Raw genomic sequence first — 17169 nt, forward strand, 5'->3', positions numbered from 1 at the left:
CTAGTTAAGTGAGTCACACCCTGAGTTGGAGGAGCGTCAGAGAGGACAGGGGAACTGAAAGTCTAGCTGTCACGTCAATTTATATGCTTCCCATGACTTGCTATCAGCAGAAGTGCCTGTGAGTCCTGTGCGTCTGGAAAGATGGATATGTTCAAAACTGTTCTTAAAATTGTTCAGAAACAGCAGACTAGTCTCGGGTTTGGTTTAGTTGCGTTGTTAACTGCAGGCGGGGAACAGATATTTTCGTCGGTGATGTTCAGATGTCCTTGCAGTGACTGGAACTTTTCCTACGGCATGGTGTTTCTCTTAGTGCCTGCTCTGGCATTGTTGGTGTTAGGTTACATCATGAGCAATAAAACATGGAAATTGTTTACAGGTTTGTGTTTACGCAAATCCAAATGTTGTCATTTTAAATATTTTTGCGCCTGTGGGGTGGTCTTCTTTCAGATCACCACGACAGCACTAGTTGCACCTGTGAGTTGGATTGCAGTCGCTTTGCTCAATGGCAATTACTTTGAATGCGCCATGACTGGTATCAATGTAACGGTTTTCACGAACCACCTTTGCGATGGGAAGAGTCCGCAGTGCCAGGATGAACTTTATAAATTCCCCTGTGGGAGAGCCACCCACGTGCCACAATCTGACAGCAATGATGTGCTGGCAACCATCCGCGCTGAGTCGCAGGTGAGATAATATTCACACTAATAGATCCAAGTTATGGTTTGAATTATCTTTTTTTTAAATCATATCTTCTTTTCCCTATTTTACACATTTCAATATGTTTTAATGGGCTATCTTTGTTTTTGTCGACGGTCTGTTGTAGTGTAGGGGATTAGACTGACAGGTATCACATTTCCGCTAACAGTAATTGACACCCCTGGATGTGTTCTTCCAGCGAAGGGAGTTGTAATATATTTTAAACTGAGCCTCTGACATTATGAAGTACACATTTTTGCTTTGAAGGCATTTGTTGCATCACATTTCATTTGGAAATTCCAACATTAAAATGCCCCAAAGCAAAAGTGCCCCAAAGCATAGGCTACTTATATTGTTATAAAACAGCAGTTCTTCTTCAGTCTGACTCAGTTTCTGTATGACTTGTTCTCATTAATGTGCAAAACTTCCCAGCGTTCTCCCTATATTAATTTAGCAGTGGCAGGCATGGTAAAATGTTTTCAGTGTAAATTTAAAAGGCGTAAAGCAGATATAAAGTATGTAGAAAAGATAATGGAGCCCCCATTGATTTTGATAGAATGTTTGAGTCACTCCGATAGCATAAGAACAAGGCACAAGCCCCATGACAAAATGTGTAGAATTGCAAGAAATTAGCTTTAAAACAGCAAAATTGTTTCTCTGCGGCCAAGAGGGCCTCTAAAATGTATGGTTGGAGATCTCACCATTGGCCACACCTACTACCACGCCCTCCCCCCAATGCTAACTTTGCCACCGCTGCTGCAAAAAAATGTAGAGGTGATGGATGAATTGCTGACCAACACACTCCTCTGAAATGATTCTACCGTACCTTATACAGTATGCTTCCCAAATACATTCTCCTGCTATATTTATAGATATGGTTTGAGTTTGAGCAGTATACTGTATGTGGGCAATTATAACTGTGACATTAACTCAGGCATTCCAGGTAAGGGGTTAAGCAGATTAGTTGAATATTGTGTTGAATGTTTTGGTTTTGATTTCAGGTCCTGGGTTGGCTACTGATCGCCTCCATCATGGTCTTCAACCTCCTGCTGATCTGCGTTACCCGGTGTAACTCCCCAGTCAGCTACCTGCAGCTGAAGTTCTGGAGGGTCTATGCCCAGTGGGAGAGTGACCTGCTGGAAAGCTACATGGCAGATCACGCTGAAAAGCTTGCAGAGAGGAATCTGAAGAGCTTCTTCCAGCAGATGCCTCCAGAGCCTGTCACGACCCCACCTAACCAGGCCTGGGAGAAGATCTCGTCCCTCTACAGGTTCAGCACCAGAGACCAATACTACAGCATCCTGCACAAGTACGTGGAGAAGTGCCATGACCCTGCAGAGGCCAGGGACCACAGGATGTCATCTGTCAGGTCAGACGGTCCAGACACTGCTAATCCATCTGTGCTCGCCTTTGTGGATGAGGGCAAGATGATGCTGTGAATGGGCATGCATATGATCATAGGAACAGCAGTGACAGCATCACTATCATGGGACTATCTGTAACCATCCGTATTACTTTTAGCATCAAAGTTATGACTCATTATAGAGGAATGTTGTCAGCATTATACTCTTCGTCATCATCATCATCAATATCGCTGTGCATCAGAGGATTTTTCAGTAGAAAGACCAACCACATCTCATTAACCACTCTCAGGTCTTTGCTTGAATGACAATACTTCCCAATTTTATATTGTTACTTGAAAGTTCACTCGCTGTATCACCAGTGCTGCTTGCAGCTTTTTATTTGAAATTCTATGCTCAGAAGGGTTTTTTTTTTTTTTAAATAGTTGATCATACTTTCTTTCTCTTTTACTTTTCTGTTTAGTATTTTTATGCTCCTCAGACTTGGCCTACATACAGGTGGTCTGTGGCATTAAACAGGAAACGCATGGTCTGGTTCTATTAAGTAAGGAGCTAAGTGCAAAATACTTTCAATAAAAGCCTGTTACCAGTGTACACGTAGCATCTTTATGATGGTAACCCACAATAATATTCAGTTTGACCTTACAAGCTTGGTCTCCAAAGTATTTATGCGTTATTGTTATTTATATTATTGCACTGTAGACCGACCATTGCCACAAGTGAACTGCGATGAACATCAGCTCAGAATTGAATGTAAACTTAGCGTAATTGTTAGATTCGTATCTCTGTGTAAAGCTTAGGTATTACTAGTCAGAGTTCGGCAGTATTTCTGCTGCATGTATTTGACATACAGATTTCAATTACTTTTGTGTATTATATACATTTTTATTTGTTACAAGATACTTCAGAGAATGGTATTTTGTATTTTCAAAATACTCAAAATACTTTTCTCCAAAAAATGTATAGTGGTTCACAGTTTTGTGGCCCAATATCACCCCAAATGTGCTGCATTGGTATCAGAAGTCTTATGGTGTGAGGCCATGGGAGCTGTTGTTGGATAAGTGGAGGAGCTTGAAAGAAAGTTAAAGCACAAGTATTCACATTAAGTATGAGGATAATGCAGTGAATTTGGTCCAAAAGGGGATAGTAAACTTCACTTCGAAAGGGAACAAACACACTATGTTATTGCCACACTGTCACTGCACTCTCATTCAGGAAGTGGGTCCTTTTTGTTTTTTGTTTTTTTGTGGGGTTTTTTTGGAAGTGGGTCCTGTGCCTCAGGATCGGTACATCCGAACATCACACCTGCGGGACAGGTACAGGATGGCAACAACAACTGCCCGAGTTACACCAGGAACGCACAATCTCTCCATTGTTGCTCAGACTGTCCACAATAGGTTGAGAGAGGCTGGACTGAGGGCTTGTAGGCCTGTTGTAAGGCAGGTCCTCACCAGACATCACCGGCAACAACGTCACCTATGGGCACAAACCCACTGTCGCTGGACCAGACAGGACTGGCAAAAAGTGCTCTTCACTGACGAGTCGCGGTTTTGTCTCACCAGGGGTGATGGTCGGATTAGAGTTTATCGTCGAAGGAATGAGCGTTACACCGAGGCCTGTACTCTAGAGCGGGATCGATTTGGAGGTGGAGGGACCATCATGGTCTGGGGCGGTGTGTCACAGCATCATCGGACTGAGCTTGTTGTCATTGCAGGCAATCTCAACGCTGTGCGTCACAGGGAAGACATCCTCCTCCCTCACTGCTCATTCTGTGCGTGATTTCCTGCAAGACAGGAATGTCAGTGTTCTGCCATGGCCAGCGAAGAGCCCGGATCTCAATCCCATTGAGCATATCTAGGACCTTTTGGATCAGAGGGTGAGGACTAGGGCCATTCCCCCCAGAAAGGACCGGGAACTTGCAGATGCCTTGGTTGAAGAGTGGGGTAACATCTCACAGCAAGAACTGGCAAATCTGGTGCAGTCTATGAGGAGGACATATTATTCCATTTCTGTTAGGCACATGTCTGTGGAACTTGTTCAGTTTATGTCTCTGTTGTTATGTTCGTACAAATATTTACACGTTAAGTTTTCTGAAAATAAACACAGTTGACAGTGAGAGGACAATTCTGTTTTTGCTGAGTTTACATTGGTCTTTAGGGTATTTTAAAAATGTTGTAACAAGATGTGTTTTGATGTAGTACATTAGGTACCTGATGTGCCGAATGTGGCCAGTACAGCCCTGTTAAAAGCTTCACGGTGGGAGAAATCAATGCACTTGTCACACCCTGATCTGGTTCACCTGTCCTTGTGATTGTCTCCACCCCCTCCAGGTGTCGCTTAGTATCCCCGGTGTATTTATCCCTGTGTTTCCTGTCTCTCTGTGCCAGTTTGTCTTGTTTGTCAAGCCAACCAGCGGTTTTCCTTGCGCCTATTTCTTTCCCCAGTCTCTGTTTGTTTCTAGTCCTCCTGGTTACGACCCTTGCCTGTCCTGACTCCGAACCCGCCTGCCTGACCTCTCTGCCTGTTCTGACTACCAGCCTGCCTATCCCCTTGTACTGTTTTGGACTCAGATCTGGTTTCTGACCCCTGCCTGGCCTGACCTCGAGACTGCCTATTGTCTGGTACAGTTTGGACTCTGACCTGGTTTATGAACTCTCGACTGTCCCCGACGTGCCTTTGCCTACACCCTTTGTTATAATAAAAATCGGAGCTCTATCATTTGCATGTGTCTGCATTTGGGTCTCGCCTTGTGCCCTTATAGCACTCAGAGGCCTTTTAGGGTGGGAATTGTAGAGCATAGAAACTCATCACAGGCTTCTATAGGAAGTGGGAGAGGAAACCCTTCTCTTTACCAACCACTAATTCAGAACACATGTTTGATCTGCCCATTTCTCCTTTTTCTGAAACAATAGTAGGTCTTATGCAAGTCTAATGTAATGTCTAGCTAGCTATATGATTGTCTATAAAACTGTTGTGCTCTGTGTTATATTTTTGGGGTATGCATGATATGCATCTACGTGAGCTTGCATAGCTCAGTATTAACATTTTTGCAACTGCTTATGAATGCGCTGCAGCTTTAGTGCCGAAATACCACGTTGCGTCATGTGTGCGCGCTTTGTGCATGAAAGGGAAAAAGAGGGCGAGAGAGAGCAAAGAGTGATTTCATATACTGTGTAATGTTGTATCTGGGTCAAGCTGTATGTGCATTTAATACAGATGATAAATCATGGTTCTGAAATCACTGTGCTGAACTGCTCAAATAACTATCAAAATGAATCTGGTTAAAGTTACGTTTTTGTTTTTTTGACAGACTGCTGCTTGTCATATGACATCACTCTGCGAGGACAACGGCAGCTGCATGGCCTGAAGTAAAAAACCAGATCTGCAGGATCTCAGCCGGTTTAGTCACTTTTGTTTTATTACCTACGCATAGGAAAGGAGGGGGGAGTGGAAGAGAAGGACATTTACAAGGAAGAATCAGGGTGGGGTTTGAGAGTTGGAGAATGCAATCTCATTGGATTAAGAGTTCGGACAAGGGTAGGAAAGAGAGATAAAGTGAGGAAAAGAGGGAGGAGTTGGTGGAGAGGAAGATTGAAAGAGAAAGAACAGGAGGGAGGGAAAGGGAGGGGCAGAAATAGGCTCAGAAGAGCTTCAGTGTGTTTGTGTTCGTCTTCGGCTCAGACAGCACAGGAAGTGGAGTGAGTGTTGGAGACGCAACCCTTTGCGTCAAAACTATTTCACTGCCTTATTTTTCCTCTTCTATTCTCCATTCTCTTTGCGTTATTTTGGTTTTTGCTGAACGTGCGTGAAAACTCCTTGTCGACACCATGGATAACTTCCAGACCGTCCTGCGCTTTTTCATGAACCAGAAGGCCACCATTGGCTACAGCTTCATGGCCCTCCTGACCATCGGGGGAGAGCGGATCTTCTCCATGGTCTCCTTCCAGTGCCCCTGCAACCACGACCAGAACTTTGCATACGGCCTGACCTTCCTGCTGGGCCCAGGCCTGGTTCTGCTGGTGCTGGGTCTTTTCTTCAGCAGCAGGCTGTGGCGCCTCTACACTGGCTGTTGCCTCAACCCCGTGAAGCTATGCCCCGGGGGCAACTGTTTCACCTGCCTCAAGGTGTTTGTCAACATCTTCACCGGTGCCTGTGTGGCCCCTATCATGTGGCTGTGTGTGGCACTGTTGAATGGGACCTTCTACGAGTGTGCCGTCAGCGGGCTGGATGATAACCTGGTGCTGGATATGTTCTGTAAGAACAGGACTTTGATGTGCCGGGAGGAGCTGGCCCGTGTGCCCTGCAGCAAGTCCAAGCTGCCCAGTGACTTAAACATGGAACTGTTGCTTATGTTCCGGGCTCAGTCACAGGTGAGTGCAAGCAGCAGTCAGACCAAAATGAAGGTGTGATTCATTGATATACTTTACTATCTGTAATTCAGTTGACTGTAAGCAACACTATTGAAGTTTATTATAAACAATTATTATTATTATTTAAAAAACTGTTGGCATTCTTTATTCATTTTATGTGAGCGTGAGTTTTGGTTCCTGTCTGTACATCCCCAGATACTGGGCTGGTGTGTCATCATCATTTCAGCCATTCTAGGGCTCCTCGGGACCTGCTACACCAACTGCCGCTCGAAGGTGAGCTACCTGCAGCTCACCTTCTGGAAGCGCTACGTAGAAAAGGAGAAGGAGCAGTTCGACACATTCGCTATGGAGTACGCATCCAAGCTGGCCGAGAGGAACCTGAAGAGCTTTTTTGAGAACCGTGACCCGGAAATATTCCCATTCCCCAACCACAAGGCCTGGGAGGAGATCTCAGCCCTCTACACCTTCTCCAAGAGTGAGCAGTACTACAGCACCCTGCAGAGGTATGTGGAGCGTGATGACCAGAGACTACTGGCCTGAAAAAAGACCAGTCATGGAGCTGGACCACGACACAGAGATGAGCTGAGAGAGGGGTGGATAATGGCATATAAATACATATCCAGAGATGAATGAAGATTTATTTCACAAACACTACATTGGGACATTGTTTTACACTTTTTCTACTGACAGTGTATGAATTATAGCGTATCCTATTTGTTTTACCTTTAAAAATGCAGTATATACTATAGATTTAACTCACAGACTGAGGAGAGGCGTTGCTGCCTGCATTTCCCCCAAAGCACTGACATCTACACAGAACACCGTTCAGAAAGTTATTACCAGTGACACAGCAGTGATTACCAAAGAATGCAGCCATTGCAGAAGTGGTAAAACAGAAGGGCTTCTTGTCTGCTGATTTGAAAGAGTCTCCTCTACCTCTCTTTGACATGCCTTTGAGGCATTTCATTCATTTTACTGGTAGATAATGGTAAGAGAGCTATTGTAATTGTATAGTTTTAATAGGGATTTTGTATGTAATATTGCACCACATTATGAACGCTACACGCATGACAGAGTTGTAACATTGCAATTTGCTTGAAATGTTTACACAACTCAATGTTTATAGAATTATGACAGCTTTTGCACAACCTTCAAGTGTCTTTCTATGACAGTACAAGTGAAGCAGCTCACTTTATGTTGTATGGTAATTTGGAGATAACTAGTCTTGTCCAAGCAATACATTTCGGTCTGCCATTACTGACTTCCTGTTCAGTTATTAATGTCAATAGTAGTCAGTAACTCACAAATTAAGAGGTAATAAATCATGCATGACATACGGGATATTCTCACTGGATTCTACAAAAGATTTAGTGGCCCCTGTTTTTTTTTCTTCTTCTTTCTAACATCTGTAAAACCATGTAATGTGTAAGCACTAAATTAACCTGTACATAGAACATTATTGGACATGTTGCATTATGCCTGATTAAACCATTTTAGGGTGGTGAGTTTGTGTGTAAAAACTGTCCACATTCCACCATGTTTGACTAAGGGGAGAATGCAGCCATATAGGTGTAGTTACAGTGCCTTCAGAAAGTATTCATACCCCTTGACTTGTTCCACATTTTGTTGTGTTAAAACCTGAATAAAACATGTTAAATTGATTTTGTTTCTCACCTGTCTACACACAATACCCCATAATGACATGTTTTTATACATTTTTGCAAATGTATTGAAAATGTAATGTAGAAATATTCAAATTTACATATGCATTCACACCCCTGAGTCAAGACTTTGTAGAAGCACCATTGGCAGCAAGATTTCCACACCTGGATTGTGCATCATTTGCCCATTATTTTCAAAATTCTTCAAGCTGGTTGTTGATCATTGCTAGACAATGATTTTCAGATCTTGCCATAGATTTTGAAGTAGATTTAGGTCAAAACTGTAACTTGGCCACTCAGGAACATTCACTGTCTTCTTGGTAAGCAAGTGTAGATTTGGCCTTGTGTTTTAGGTTATTGTCTTGCTGAAAGGTGAATTAATCTGCCAGTGTCTGGTGGAAAGCAGACTGAACCAGGTTTTCTGCTAGGATTTTGCCTGTGCTTAACTCCATTCCGTTTAGTTTTTATCCTGAAAACTCCCCAGTCCTTAATGATTACAAGCATAACCATAACATGATGCAATATGGACAATATGGAGAGTGGTACTCAGTAATGTGTTGTATTGGATTTTCCCCAAAGATAATACTTTGTATTCAGGACAAAGTGAATTGCTTTGCCACATTTTTTTGCAGTATTATGTTAGTGCCTTGTTGCAGACAGGATGCATGTTTGGAATATTTATATTCTGTAGAGGCTTCCTTCTTTTTACTCTGTCAATTAGGCTAGTATTGTGGAGTAAATACAATGTTGTTGATACATCCTCAGTTTTTTCCTATCACAGCCACGGTGACTGGGTGTATTTATACACCATACAAAGTGTAATTAACAACTTCACTATGCTCAAAGGGATATTTGTCATTTTTTGGAAGTATTCTTGGGGTCATTGTCTATTTGGAAGACCCATTTGTGGCCAAGCTTTAACTTCCTGACTGACGTTTTGAGATGTTACTTTAATATATCTGCATCATTTTCCTCCCTCATGATGCCATCTATTTTGTGAAGTGCACCAATCCCTCCTGCAGCAAAGCACCCCCACAACATGATGCTGCCACCCCCGTGCTTCATGGTTGGGACGGTGTTCTTCGGCTTGCAAGCCTCCCCCTTTTTCCTCCAAACATAACGATGGTCATTCTGGCCAAACAGTTCTATTATTGTTTCATCAAACCAGAGGACATTTCTCCAAATAGTACGATCTTTGTCCCCATGTGCAGTTGCAAACCGTAGTCTGGCTTTTTTATGGCGGTCTTGGAGTAGTGGCTTCTTCCTTGCTGAGCGGCCTTTCAGGTTATGTCAATATAGGACAAAACGCATCTCCTTCCTGAGTGGTATGACGGCTGCGTGATCCCATGGTGTTTATACTTGCATACTATTGTTTGTACAGATGAACGTGGTACCTTCAGGCGTTTGGAAATTGCTCCCAAGGATGAACCAGACTTGTGGAGGTCTCCAATTTCTTTTCTGATGTCTTGGCTGATTTGTTTAGATTTTCCCATGATGTCAAGCAAAGAGGCACTGAGTTTGAAGGTAGGCCTTGAAATACATCCACAGGTACACCTCCAATTGACTCAAATGTTGTCAATTAGCCTATCAGAAGCTTCTAAAGCCATGACATCTTTTTCTGGAATTTTCCAAGCTGTTTAAAGGCACAGTTAACTCAGTGTATGTAAACTTCTGACCCACTGGAATTGTGTTATAGTGAATTATAAGTTAAATAATCTGTCTGTAAACAATTGTTGGACAAATTACTTGTGTCATGCACAAAGTAGATGTCCTAACCGACTTGCCAAAACTATAGTTTGTTAACAAGAAATTTGTGGCGTGGTTGAAAAACGAGTTTTAATGACTCCAACCTAAGTGTATGTAAACTTCTGACTTCAACTGTAGATAGGAAAAAAAGAAGCAGACATTGAATATTCCTTTGAGCATGGTGAAGTTATTAATTACACTGTGGATGGTGTAAATACACCCAGTTAATACAAATATACAGGCGTCCTTCCTAACTCAGTTGCCAGAGAGGAAGGAAACCGCTCAGGGATTTCACCATGGTGACTTTAGAACAGTTACAGAGTTAAAAGGCTGTGATAGGAAGGATCAACAACATTGTAGTTACTCCACAATACTAACCTAATTAACAGAGTGAAAAGAAGGAAGCCTTTACAGAATACAAATATCCTGTTTGCAACAAGGTACTAAAGTAATACTGCAAAAAATGTGGCAAAGCAATTAACATTTTTGTCCTGAATACAAAGTGTTTTGTTTGGGGTAAATCCAATAAAACACATTTTTGAATACCACTCTCATTAAAATGCAAATCAATTTATAACATTTTTGACATGCGTTTTTCTGGATTCTTTTGTTGTTATTCTGTCTCCCACTGTTCAAATAAACCTACCATTAAAATTATAGACTGATCATTTCTTTGTCAGTGGGCAAACGTACAACATCAGCAGGGGATCAAATACTTTTTTCCCTCACTGTATGTGTAAGTAATATATACAAACACACATGCACACTACATGTTAATATTTTTAAATGTACAGTATGTAAATTGTCAAGTCTTTTTTCATTATTTGTCGGACCCCAGTAAGACTATCTGTTGCCATTGGGGATACTAACAAAATACACATAAAAAAAAAGGATAAACAGTATAGATGTTAAGACTGATACAACAGAAGAAAAGTGGTTGGCTCTCAGATGATGTTGAACTTGCAGACAGATGCCTTCTCAGCACGACAGCTCTCATCAAACCACTTTCCATTGGCAGTGGTGGAAAGGATGGCACAGTTGTGGGTACGTCCACTGTCTGGTTGGTTGGTAATGTCAGTCTCCCAGTTCTTAAAGAGCAGGTTGGTGCCCGCCTGGCCGAGCCATTCCCCCTTGGTCAACATGTCATTGATGCCCAGCCAAATGTGTTCCTCAGGGCCGATGCTCCGGTGGACGTAGTCGACGAGCTTATCGTTGTCATCCCCTGTCAGAGGGGTGCTAATTGTGCCCCCTTTAGTAATGCAGTCATCCCTTGTCAGAGGGGCACAATCAGCACCCGTCTGACAGGGGATGACAGCGATAAGCTAGATCTTAGCGGCGTCGGCCAGGAAACACTTGCCAAAAATCTTGATGCCTTTCAGGCAAACTGGAAGAAAATGTATATCAAAGTTGGATTTGATATACATCCCAATGTCCACAACATCGTCACAGAAAACTTTGGATTAAAATACAAGATAAAGACAAAGACTGTGGCTCCCAGATCCGTTCATATGTATTGTACTGCCATACAGTGCCTTCAGAAAGTATTCACACCCTTTAACTTTTTATACATATTGTTGTGTTACAGGCTGAATTTATAATGGATTAAATTTAGATTTTGTAGTCACTGGCCTACACACAATACCCCATAGTGTCAAAGTAGAATTACGTTAAAAAATATTTTTACAGATTAATTAAAAATGAAAAGCTGAAATGTCTTGAGTAAATAAGCATTCATAAATAAGTACTCCACACATTCAATTATCTGTAAGGTTCCTCAGTTGAGCAGAAGTGGAATAGAGCTAAGCACAGGCTAAATCCCAGAGAACAGCTGGTTCAGTCTGCTTTCTACCAGACACTGGGAGATGAATTCACCTTTCAGCAGGACAATAACCTAAAACAAAGGGCCAAATGTACACTGGAGTTGTTTACCAAGAAGACAGTGAATGTTCATGAGTTACAGGTTTGGCTTAAATCTGCTTGAAAATCTATTCCAAGACTTGAAAATGGTTGTATGATCAACAAGAAAATTGACAGAGCTTGAAGAATTTAGAACATAATAATCTGCAAATCTTGCACAGTCCAGGTGTGGAAAGCTCTTAGTGATTTACCCAGAAAGATTCACAGCTGTAATTGCTTCCAAAGGTGTTTATACAAAGTATTGACTCAGTGGTATGAATACTTATGTAAATGAGATATTTCTGTATTTCATTTTCAATAAATTTGCTAACATTTCTAAAAACATGTTGTCAGTTTGTCATTTTGAGGTATTGTGTGTAGATAGGTGAGAGAAAAACGTATATTTAATCATTTTGAATTCCCGCTGTAACACAACAAAATGTGAAATAAGCCAAGGGGTATGAATACTTTCTGAAGGCATTGTATCTGTAAGGTACTTTGGTTAAACAGTGAATTTCAAACAGATTCAACCACAAAGACCAGTCAGGTTTTCAAATGCTTCGCAAAGGGCACCTATTTGTAGATGGGTAAACATTTTAAAAGCATACAGTGAATGTCCCTTTGAGCATGGTGAAGTTAATAACTACACGTTAGATGGTGTATCAATACACCAGTCACTACAAATATACAGGTGTCCTTCCTAACTCAGTTGCACGAGAGGAAGGAAACCGCTCAGGATTTCACCATGAGGCCAATTGTGACTTTAAAACAGTTACATAGTTTAATGGCTGTGGTAGGAGAAAACTGAGTCTGGATAACAACATTGTAGCTACTCCACAATATACTAACCTAAATGACAGTGAAAAGAAGGAAGGTTGTACAGAATAAAAATGGTTTACCAAGAAGACAGTGAATGTTCCTGAGTGGGTGAATTACAGTTTTAATTTACAGTAAATCTGATTGAAAATCTATGGCAAGACTTGAAAATGGTTGTCTAGCAACTACCAATTTGACAGAGCTTGAAGAATTTATAAAAGAACAATGGGCAAATATTGTACAATCCAGGTGTGCAAAGCTCTTAGAGACTTACCCAGAAAGACTCGCAGCTGTAATCGCTGCCAAAGGTGATTCTAACATGTATTTACTCAGGGGTGTGAATAATCGCTGCCAAAGGTGATTCTAACATGTATTTACTCAGGGGTATGAATAATCGCTGCCAAAGGTGATTCTAACATGTATTTACTAAGGGGTATGAATACTGATGTAAATTAGATATGTCTGTATTTCATTTTCAATAAATGTGATAAAATCTCTAAAAACATTTTTTCACTTTGTCATTATGGGGCATTGTGTGTAGATGGATGAGAAAAAACATAGATTTAATACATTTTGAATTCAGGCTGTAACACCAAAATGAGGAACAAGTCAAGGAGTATGAATACTTTCTGAAGGCACTACATATCAATACATGTATGCTTTGAGGGCATACTTTATAATCTAGGCCTACTGTTTGAATATTGCATATCCTTCTGTTAGTACTTTAAATATGAATGTTTAGCCAATACCCCAAATTGAATGCAGACGAAACAACTTCCCTTGACCAATGCAATACATTCCCTGTTGCCATGCACAGGTGCTCCCTGTCATGTGAAGTGGTCTCTTAAGATCTCCTTATGGCACCACAATAGAATAGCACAACCAGATCACTTGTGACTTGCATTTTCACTGAGATTAGAGTACTCCATTTGAAATATCAACAGTCACACATCCCTTACCTGATCGCAAGGCTTGCTGCTCTTTCAATAGATTCAACTCCAGCACAATGTTATCAATCTGTTTCTTTAGCTCCTCAATGGCAGCATTATTTTCAGCATCTATGTTGAAGAAATTGGAGAAGAATCAACAAAGTTTTACAACTGAAACTATACCAAGGAGGATGGTTTATGGTTGAGCAGTATCGTGCTCAACTTCTTATCTACCCAAAGTAAAATGATAAACTAACATTGACTCAAACATATTGAACATTTTGAAAAAACATCGAATTCTTTCCACATAGAGATAAAATGTGTCCTACCTTTCTTTCCGCCCGTCTTCTTAGACGAGGCCTGTTGGAATGTGGATTGGCCGAGGAGGAGAAGGCAAAACAACAAAACGCACACCACTGACATGCATGGTGTACGTCTTAGTTGCCTATTTTTCCACTGATATGATGTGTAAATGACAGTTTATATTTCCACTACTAGCCAGGGGGAAAAAATCTGTTTCGAGAATTGGCACTGTGGGAGTTGACAGAGGAAATCTCAACTTTGGGAGAACAAATGTTTAACAGATGTCAAACTGGCGTTTCATCTTTTATTTCCTTCTTATTTTTATGCGCAGGATGTTCATTGATGACTTTTTAACCCTGTTGAGGCGGGAGTGACATTAGCCCTATGTGTTAACATAGGTTACCCATATGCTTCCTTTTTGGTTCCCATAATAAAACATTTAAGGGCCAATTCCTATTTTAGCATTGGCCTACGTATTTTCCCCTGCACCTTGTATTCTAAATTGAACAACACGTTGTCGGGCTATTAGAATTAAATGAACAAAGCAGAATTAGTATAACCTTGTATAAACATTAGGACTATAACTGTTAGCCTATGCATCTATTATCATAACAAAATGTGACAAAGTCGTATTAGTAAACTCAGTCACTCTTTACAGACATATGTTCTAATTGTAGTAGAATACTGGCTGAGGTCCAGGGAGTGTGTTTTCACAGATTCCCATTGCTAACCGAATCTATGAGAGCTGTCTCAAACTTGTGGCCACGCCTAAATGCAAATATATCTCACACACTTCATTACTGTGGGGAGTATAAGAAGAGTTTATTTCCAAAATGTTATATAATTTTTTTTCTCACATTTGTGTTTTTTCATCAGAAATGATTACTTATCGTACCTTCATGTGTGTGTAAAATTTGACTGTTCTCAGATTTTTTATTCATAGATTTTAGATGTGTTTAAAAAAGTTTTTTACAAAACGCTATATAGTGCCTGCAGAAAGTATTCACACCCCTTGACTTTTTACAAGTGTTGTTGTGTTACAGCCTGAATTTAAAATGTATTTTCACTGGCCTACACCCAATACCCCATAATGCCAAAGTGGTATTATGTTTTTCAACATTTTTACAAATTAATACAAAATGAAAAGCTGAGTCAATAAGCATTCAACCTCTTTGTTATGGCAAGCCTAAATAAGTTCATGGACTCACTCTGTGTGCAATAATAGTGTTTAACATTCTTTTTGAATGACTACCTCATCTCTGTACCCACAAAAACAATTATCTGTAATGTCCCTCAGTCAAGCAGTGAATTTGAAACACAGATACAACAACAAAGACGAGGGAGGTTTCATGATGCCACGCAAAGAAGGGCACCTATTCGTAGATGGGTAAAAAAAAATGAGCAGACATTGAATATCCCGTTTAGCGTGTTTTCTATTTTTTTTTTATTTAACAAGGCAAGTCAGTTAACAACAAATTCGTATTTACAATGACGGCCTAGGAACAGTGGGTTAACTGTCTTGTTCAGGGGCAGAACAACAGACTTTTACCTTGTCAGCTCGGGGATTTGATCTAGCAACCTTTCAGTTACTTTCTCAACGCTCGAACCACTAGGCTACATGCCGGTGAAGTTATTAATTACACTTTGGATGGTGTATCAACACACAGCCACTACAAAGATACAGGTGTCCTTCCTCCTTCCTACTCCACAATACTAACATAAATTACAGAGTAAAAAGAATGAAGCCTGTACAGATTAAAAATATTCCAAAACATGCATCCTTTTTGCAACAAGGCACTAAAGTAACTTTTTGTCAAGAATACAAAGTGTTAGGTTAGGGCCAAATACAATACAACACAAACTGAGTACCACTCTCCATATTTTCAAGCATAGTGGTGGCTGCATCATGTTATGGGTATGCTTGTAATCATTAATGACTGGGGAGTTTTTCAGGACAAAAAAATAAATGGAATGGAGCTAAGCACAGGCAAAATCCTAGAGGAGAACCTGGTTCTGTCTGCTTTCCACCAGACACCAGGAGATGAATTCAAATCTACACTGGAGTTGCTTACCAAGAAGACAGTGAATATTCCTGAGTGGCTGAGTTACAGTTTTGACTTAAATCTTCTTGAAAATCTATTGCAAGACTTGAAAATGGTTGTCTAGCAATGACCAACAACCAATTTGACAGAGCTTGAAGGATTTCGAAAATACTAATGGGAAAATATTTTATAATCCAGGTGTGGAAATATCTTACCCAGAAGAGACTTACCCAGAAAGACTCAGCTGTAATCACTACCAAAGGTGCTTCTGCAAAGTATTGACTCAGGGGTTTGAATACTTATGTAAATGAGATAGTTCTGTATTTCACTTTTCAATACATTTGCACCAGTTCTTAAAATATGTTTTACATTTGTCATGATTGGGTATTGTGTTTAGATTGGTGAGATTTTTTTATACATTTGATACATTTTGAATTCAGGCTGTAACACAACAAAATGTGGAATAGGTCAAGGGGTATAAACACTTTCTGAAGGCGCTGTATGTCCAATGTTTAGGTGGAATGGAATGTTTGTATACTGCATATTTGAATGTGATATGTGGTTGTCTCAACAAGCTGTCTAAATATGAATGCACTTACTGTAAGTCGCCCAGGATAAGCGCATCTGCTAAATGTCATATCTCATATTACTGAATTTAATTATTTATTATCATTGGTTGAGAGAAGGCCAAGAGTGGGCAAAGCTGTCATCAAGGCAAAGGGTGGCTACTTTGAAGAATCTCAAATATAAAATATACTTTGATTTGTTTAACTCTTTTTTGGTTTCTACATTTTCCCCCAATTTCGTGGTATCCAATTGGTAGTTACAGTCTTGTCCCATCACTGTAACGTCGTTACAGCCTTGGGAGAGGCGAAGGTCGAGAGCCGTGCGTCCTCCGAAACACAACCCAACCAAGCCACACTGCTTCATAACACAATGCCCGCTTAACCTGGTAGCCAGCCACACCAATGTGTTGGAGGAAACACCGTACACCTGGTGACCGTGTCAGCGTGCATGCGCCCGGCCCGCCACAGGAGTCGCTAGAGCACGATGGGACAAGGACATCCCTGCCGGCCAAAACCTCCCCTAACCCGGACGACGCCAATTGGGCCAATTGTGTGCCGCCCCATGGGTCTCCCGGTCAGGGCCCGCTGTGACAGAGCCTGGACTCGAACCAGGATGTCTAGTGGCACAGCTAGCACTGCGATGCAATGCCTTAGACCACTGCGCCACTCGGGAGGCCGGCGTGTCCAAACTTTTGACTGGTATTGTATATACAGTACATGACCAAAAGTATGTGGACACCTTCTTGTTGAACATTTCATTCCAAAATCATGGAGTTAATACGG

General features: G+C 41.1%; 2 protein-coding genes and 1 pseudogene across 4 annotated transcripts; 2 read left to right on the plus strand and 1 right to left on the minus strand.

The window, feature by feature from the left end:
- LOC115177407 (calcium homeostasis modulator protein 5-like) lies at positions 1–5622 on the plus strand. 3 transcript variants are annotated; one of them, XM_029738152.1, is made up of 3 exons: positions 1–684; positions 1698–2065; positions 5368–5622. In XM_029738152.1, exons 1-3 carry the CDS (start codon positions 142–144, stop codon positions 5384–5386), a joined length of 930 nt encoding a protein of 309 aa, XP_029594012.1. In that variant the 5' UTR covers positions 1–141; the 3' UTR covers positions 5387–5622. The 3 variants fall into 3 exon arrangements, with proteins under 3 accessions (XP_029594012.1, XP_029594013.1, XP_029594011.1); XM_029738153.1 differs by having other exon boundaries at positions 1698–2005; XM_029738151.1 differs by lacking the exon at positions 5368–5622 and having other exon boundaries at positions 1698–2651.
- Positions 5623–5713: 91 nt separating this feature from the next.
- LOC115177408 (calcium homeostasis modulator protein 5) lies at positions 5714–8088 on the plus strand. The gene is made up of 2 exons (XM_029738154.1): positions 5714–6427; positions 6623–8088. The coding sequence occupies exons 1-2, from the start codon at positions 5885–5887 to the stop codon at positions 6965–6967; spliced, it is 888 nt and encodes a 295-aa protein (XP_029594014.1). The 5' UTR covers positions 5714–5884; the 3' UTR covers positions 6968–8088.
- A 2638-nt stretch (positions 8089–10726) lies between these two features.
- LOC115176867 (tetranectin-like) lies at positions 10727–13902 on the minus strand (annotated as a pseudogene).
- Between the last annotated feature and the right edge of the window lie 3267 nt (positions 13903–17169).

The sequence above is a fragment of the Salmo trutta genome, chromosome 37 (genome assembly GCF_901001165.1).
Source record: "Salmo trutta chromosome 37, fSalTru1.1, whole genome shotgun sequence".
Classification (NCBI taxonomy): Eukaryota; Metazoa; Chordata; class Actinopteri; order Salmoniformes; family Salmonidae; genus Salmo; species Salmo trutta.

Coding starts and splice junctions, on each gene's coding strand:
- LOC115177408 (XM_029738154.1), top strand. CDS start 5,885: ATGGATAACTTCCAGACCGTCCTGCGCTTTTTCATGAACCAGAAGGCC. Junction 6,428..6,622: donor TGTTCCGGGCTCAGTCACAG/GTGAGTGCAAGC, acceptor GTACATCCCCAG/ATACTGGGCTGGTGTGTCAT.
- LOC115177407 (XM_029738151.1), top strand. CDS start 142: ATGGATATGTTCAAAACTGTTCTTAAAATTGTTCAGAAACAGCAGACT. Junction 685..1,697: donor CCATCCGCGCTGAGTCGCAG/GTGAGATAATAT, acceptor TTTTGATTTCAG/GTCCTGGGTTGGCTACTGAT.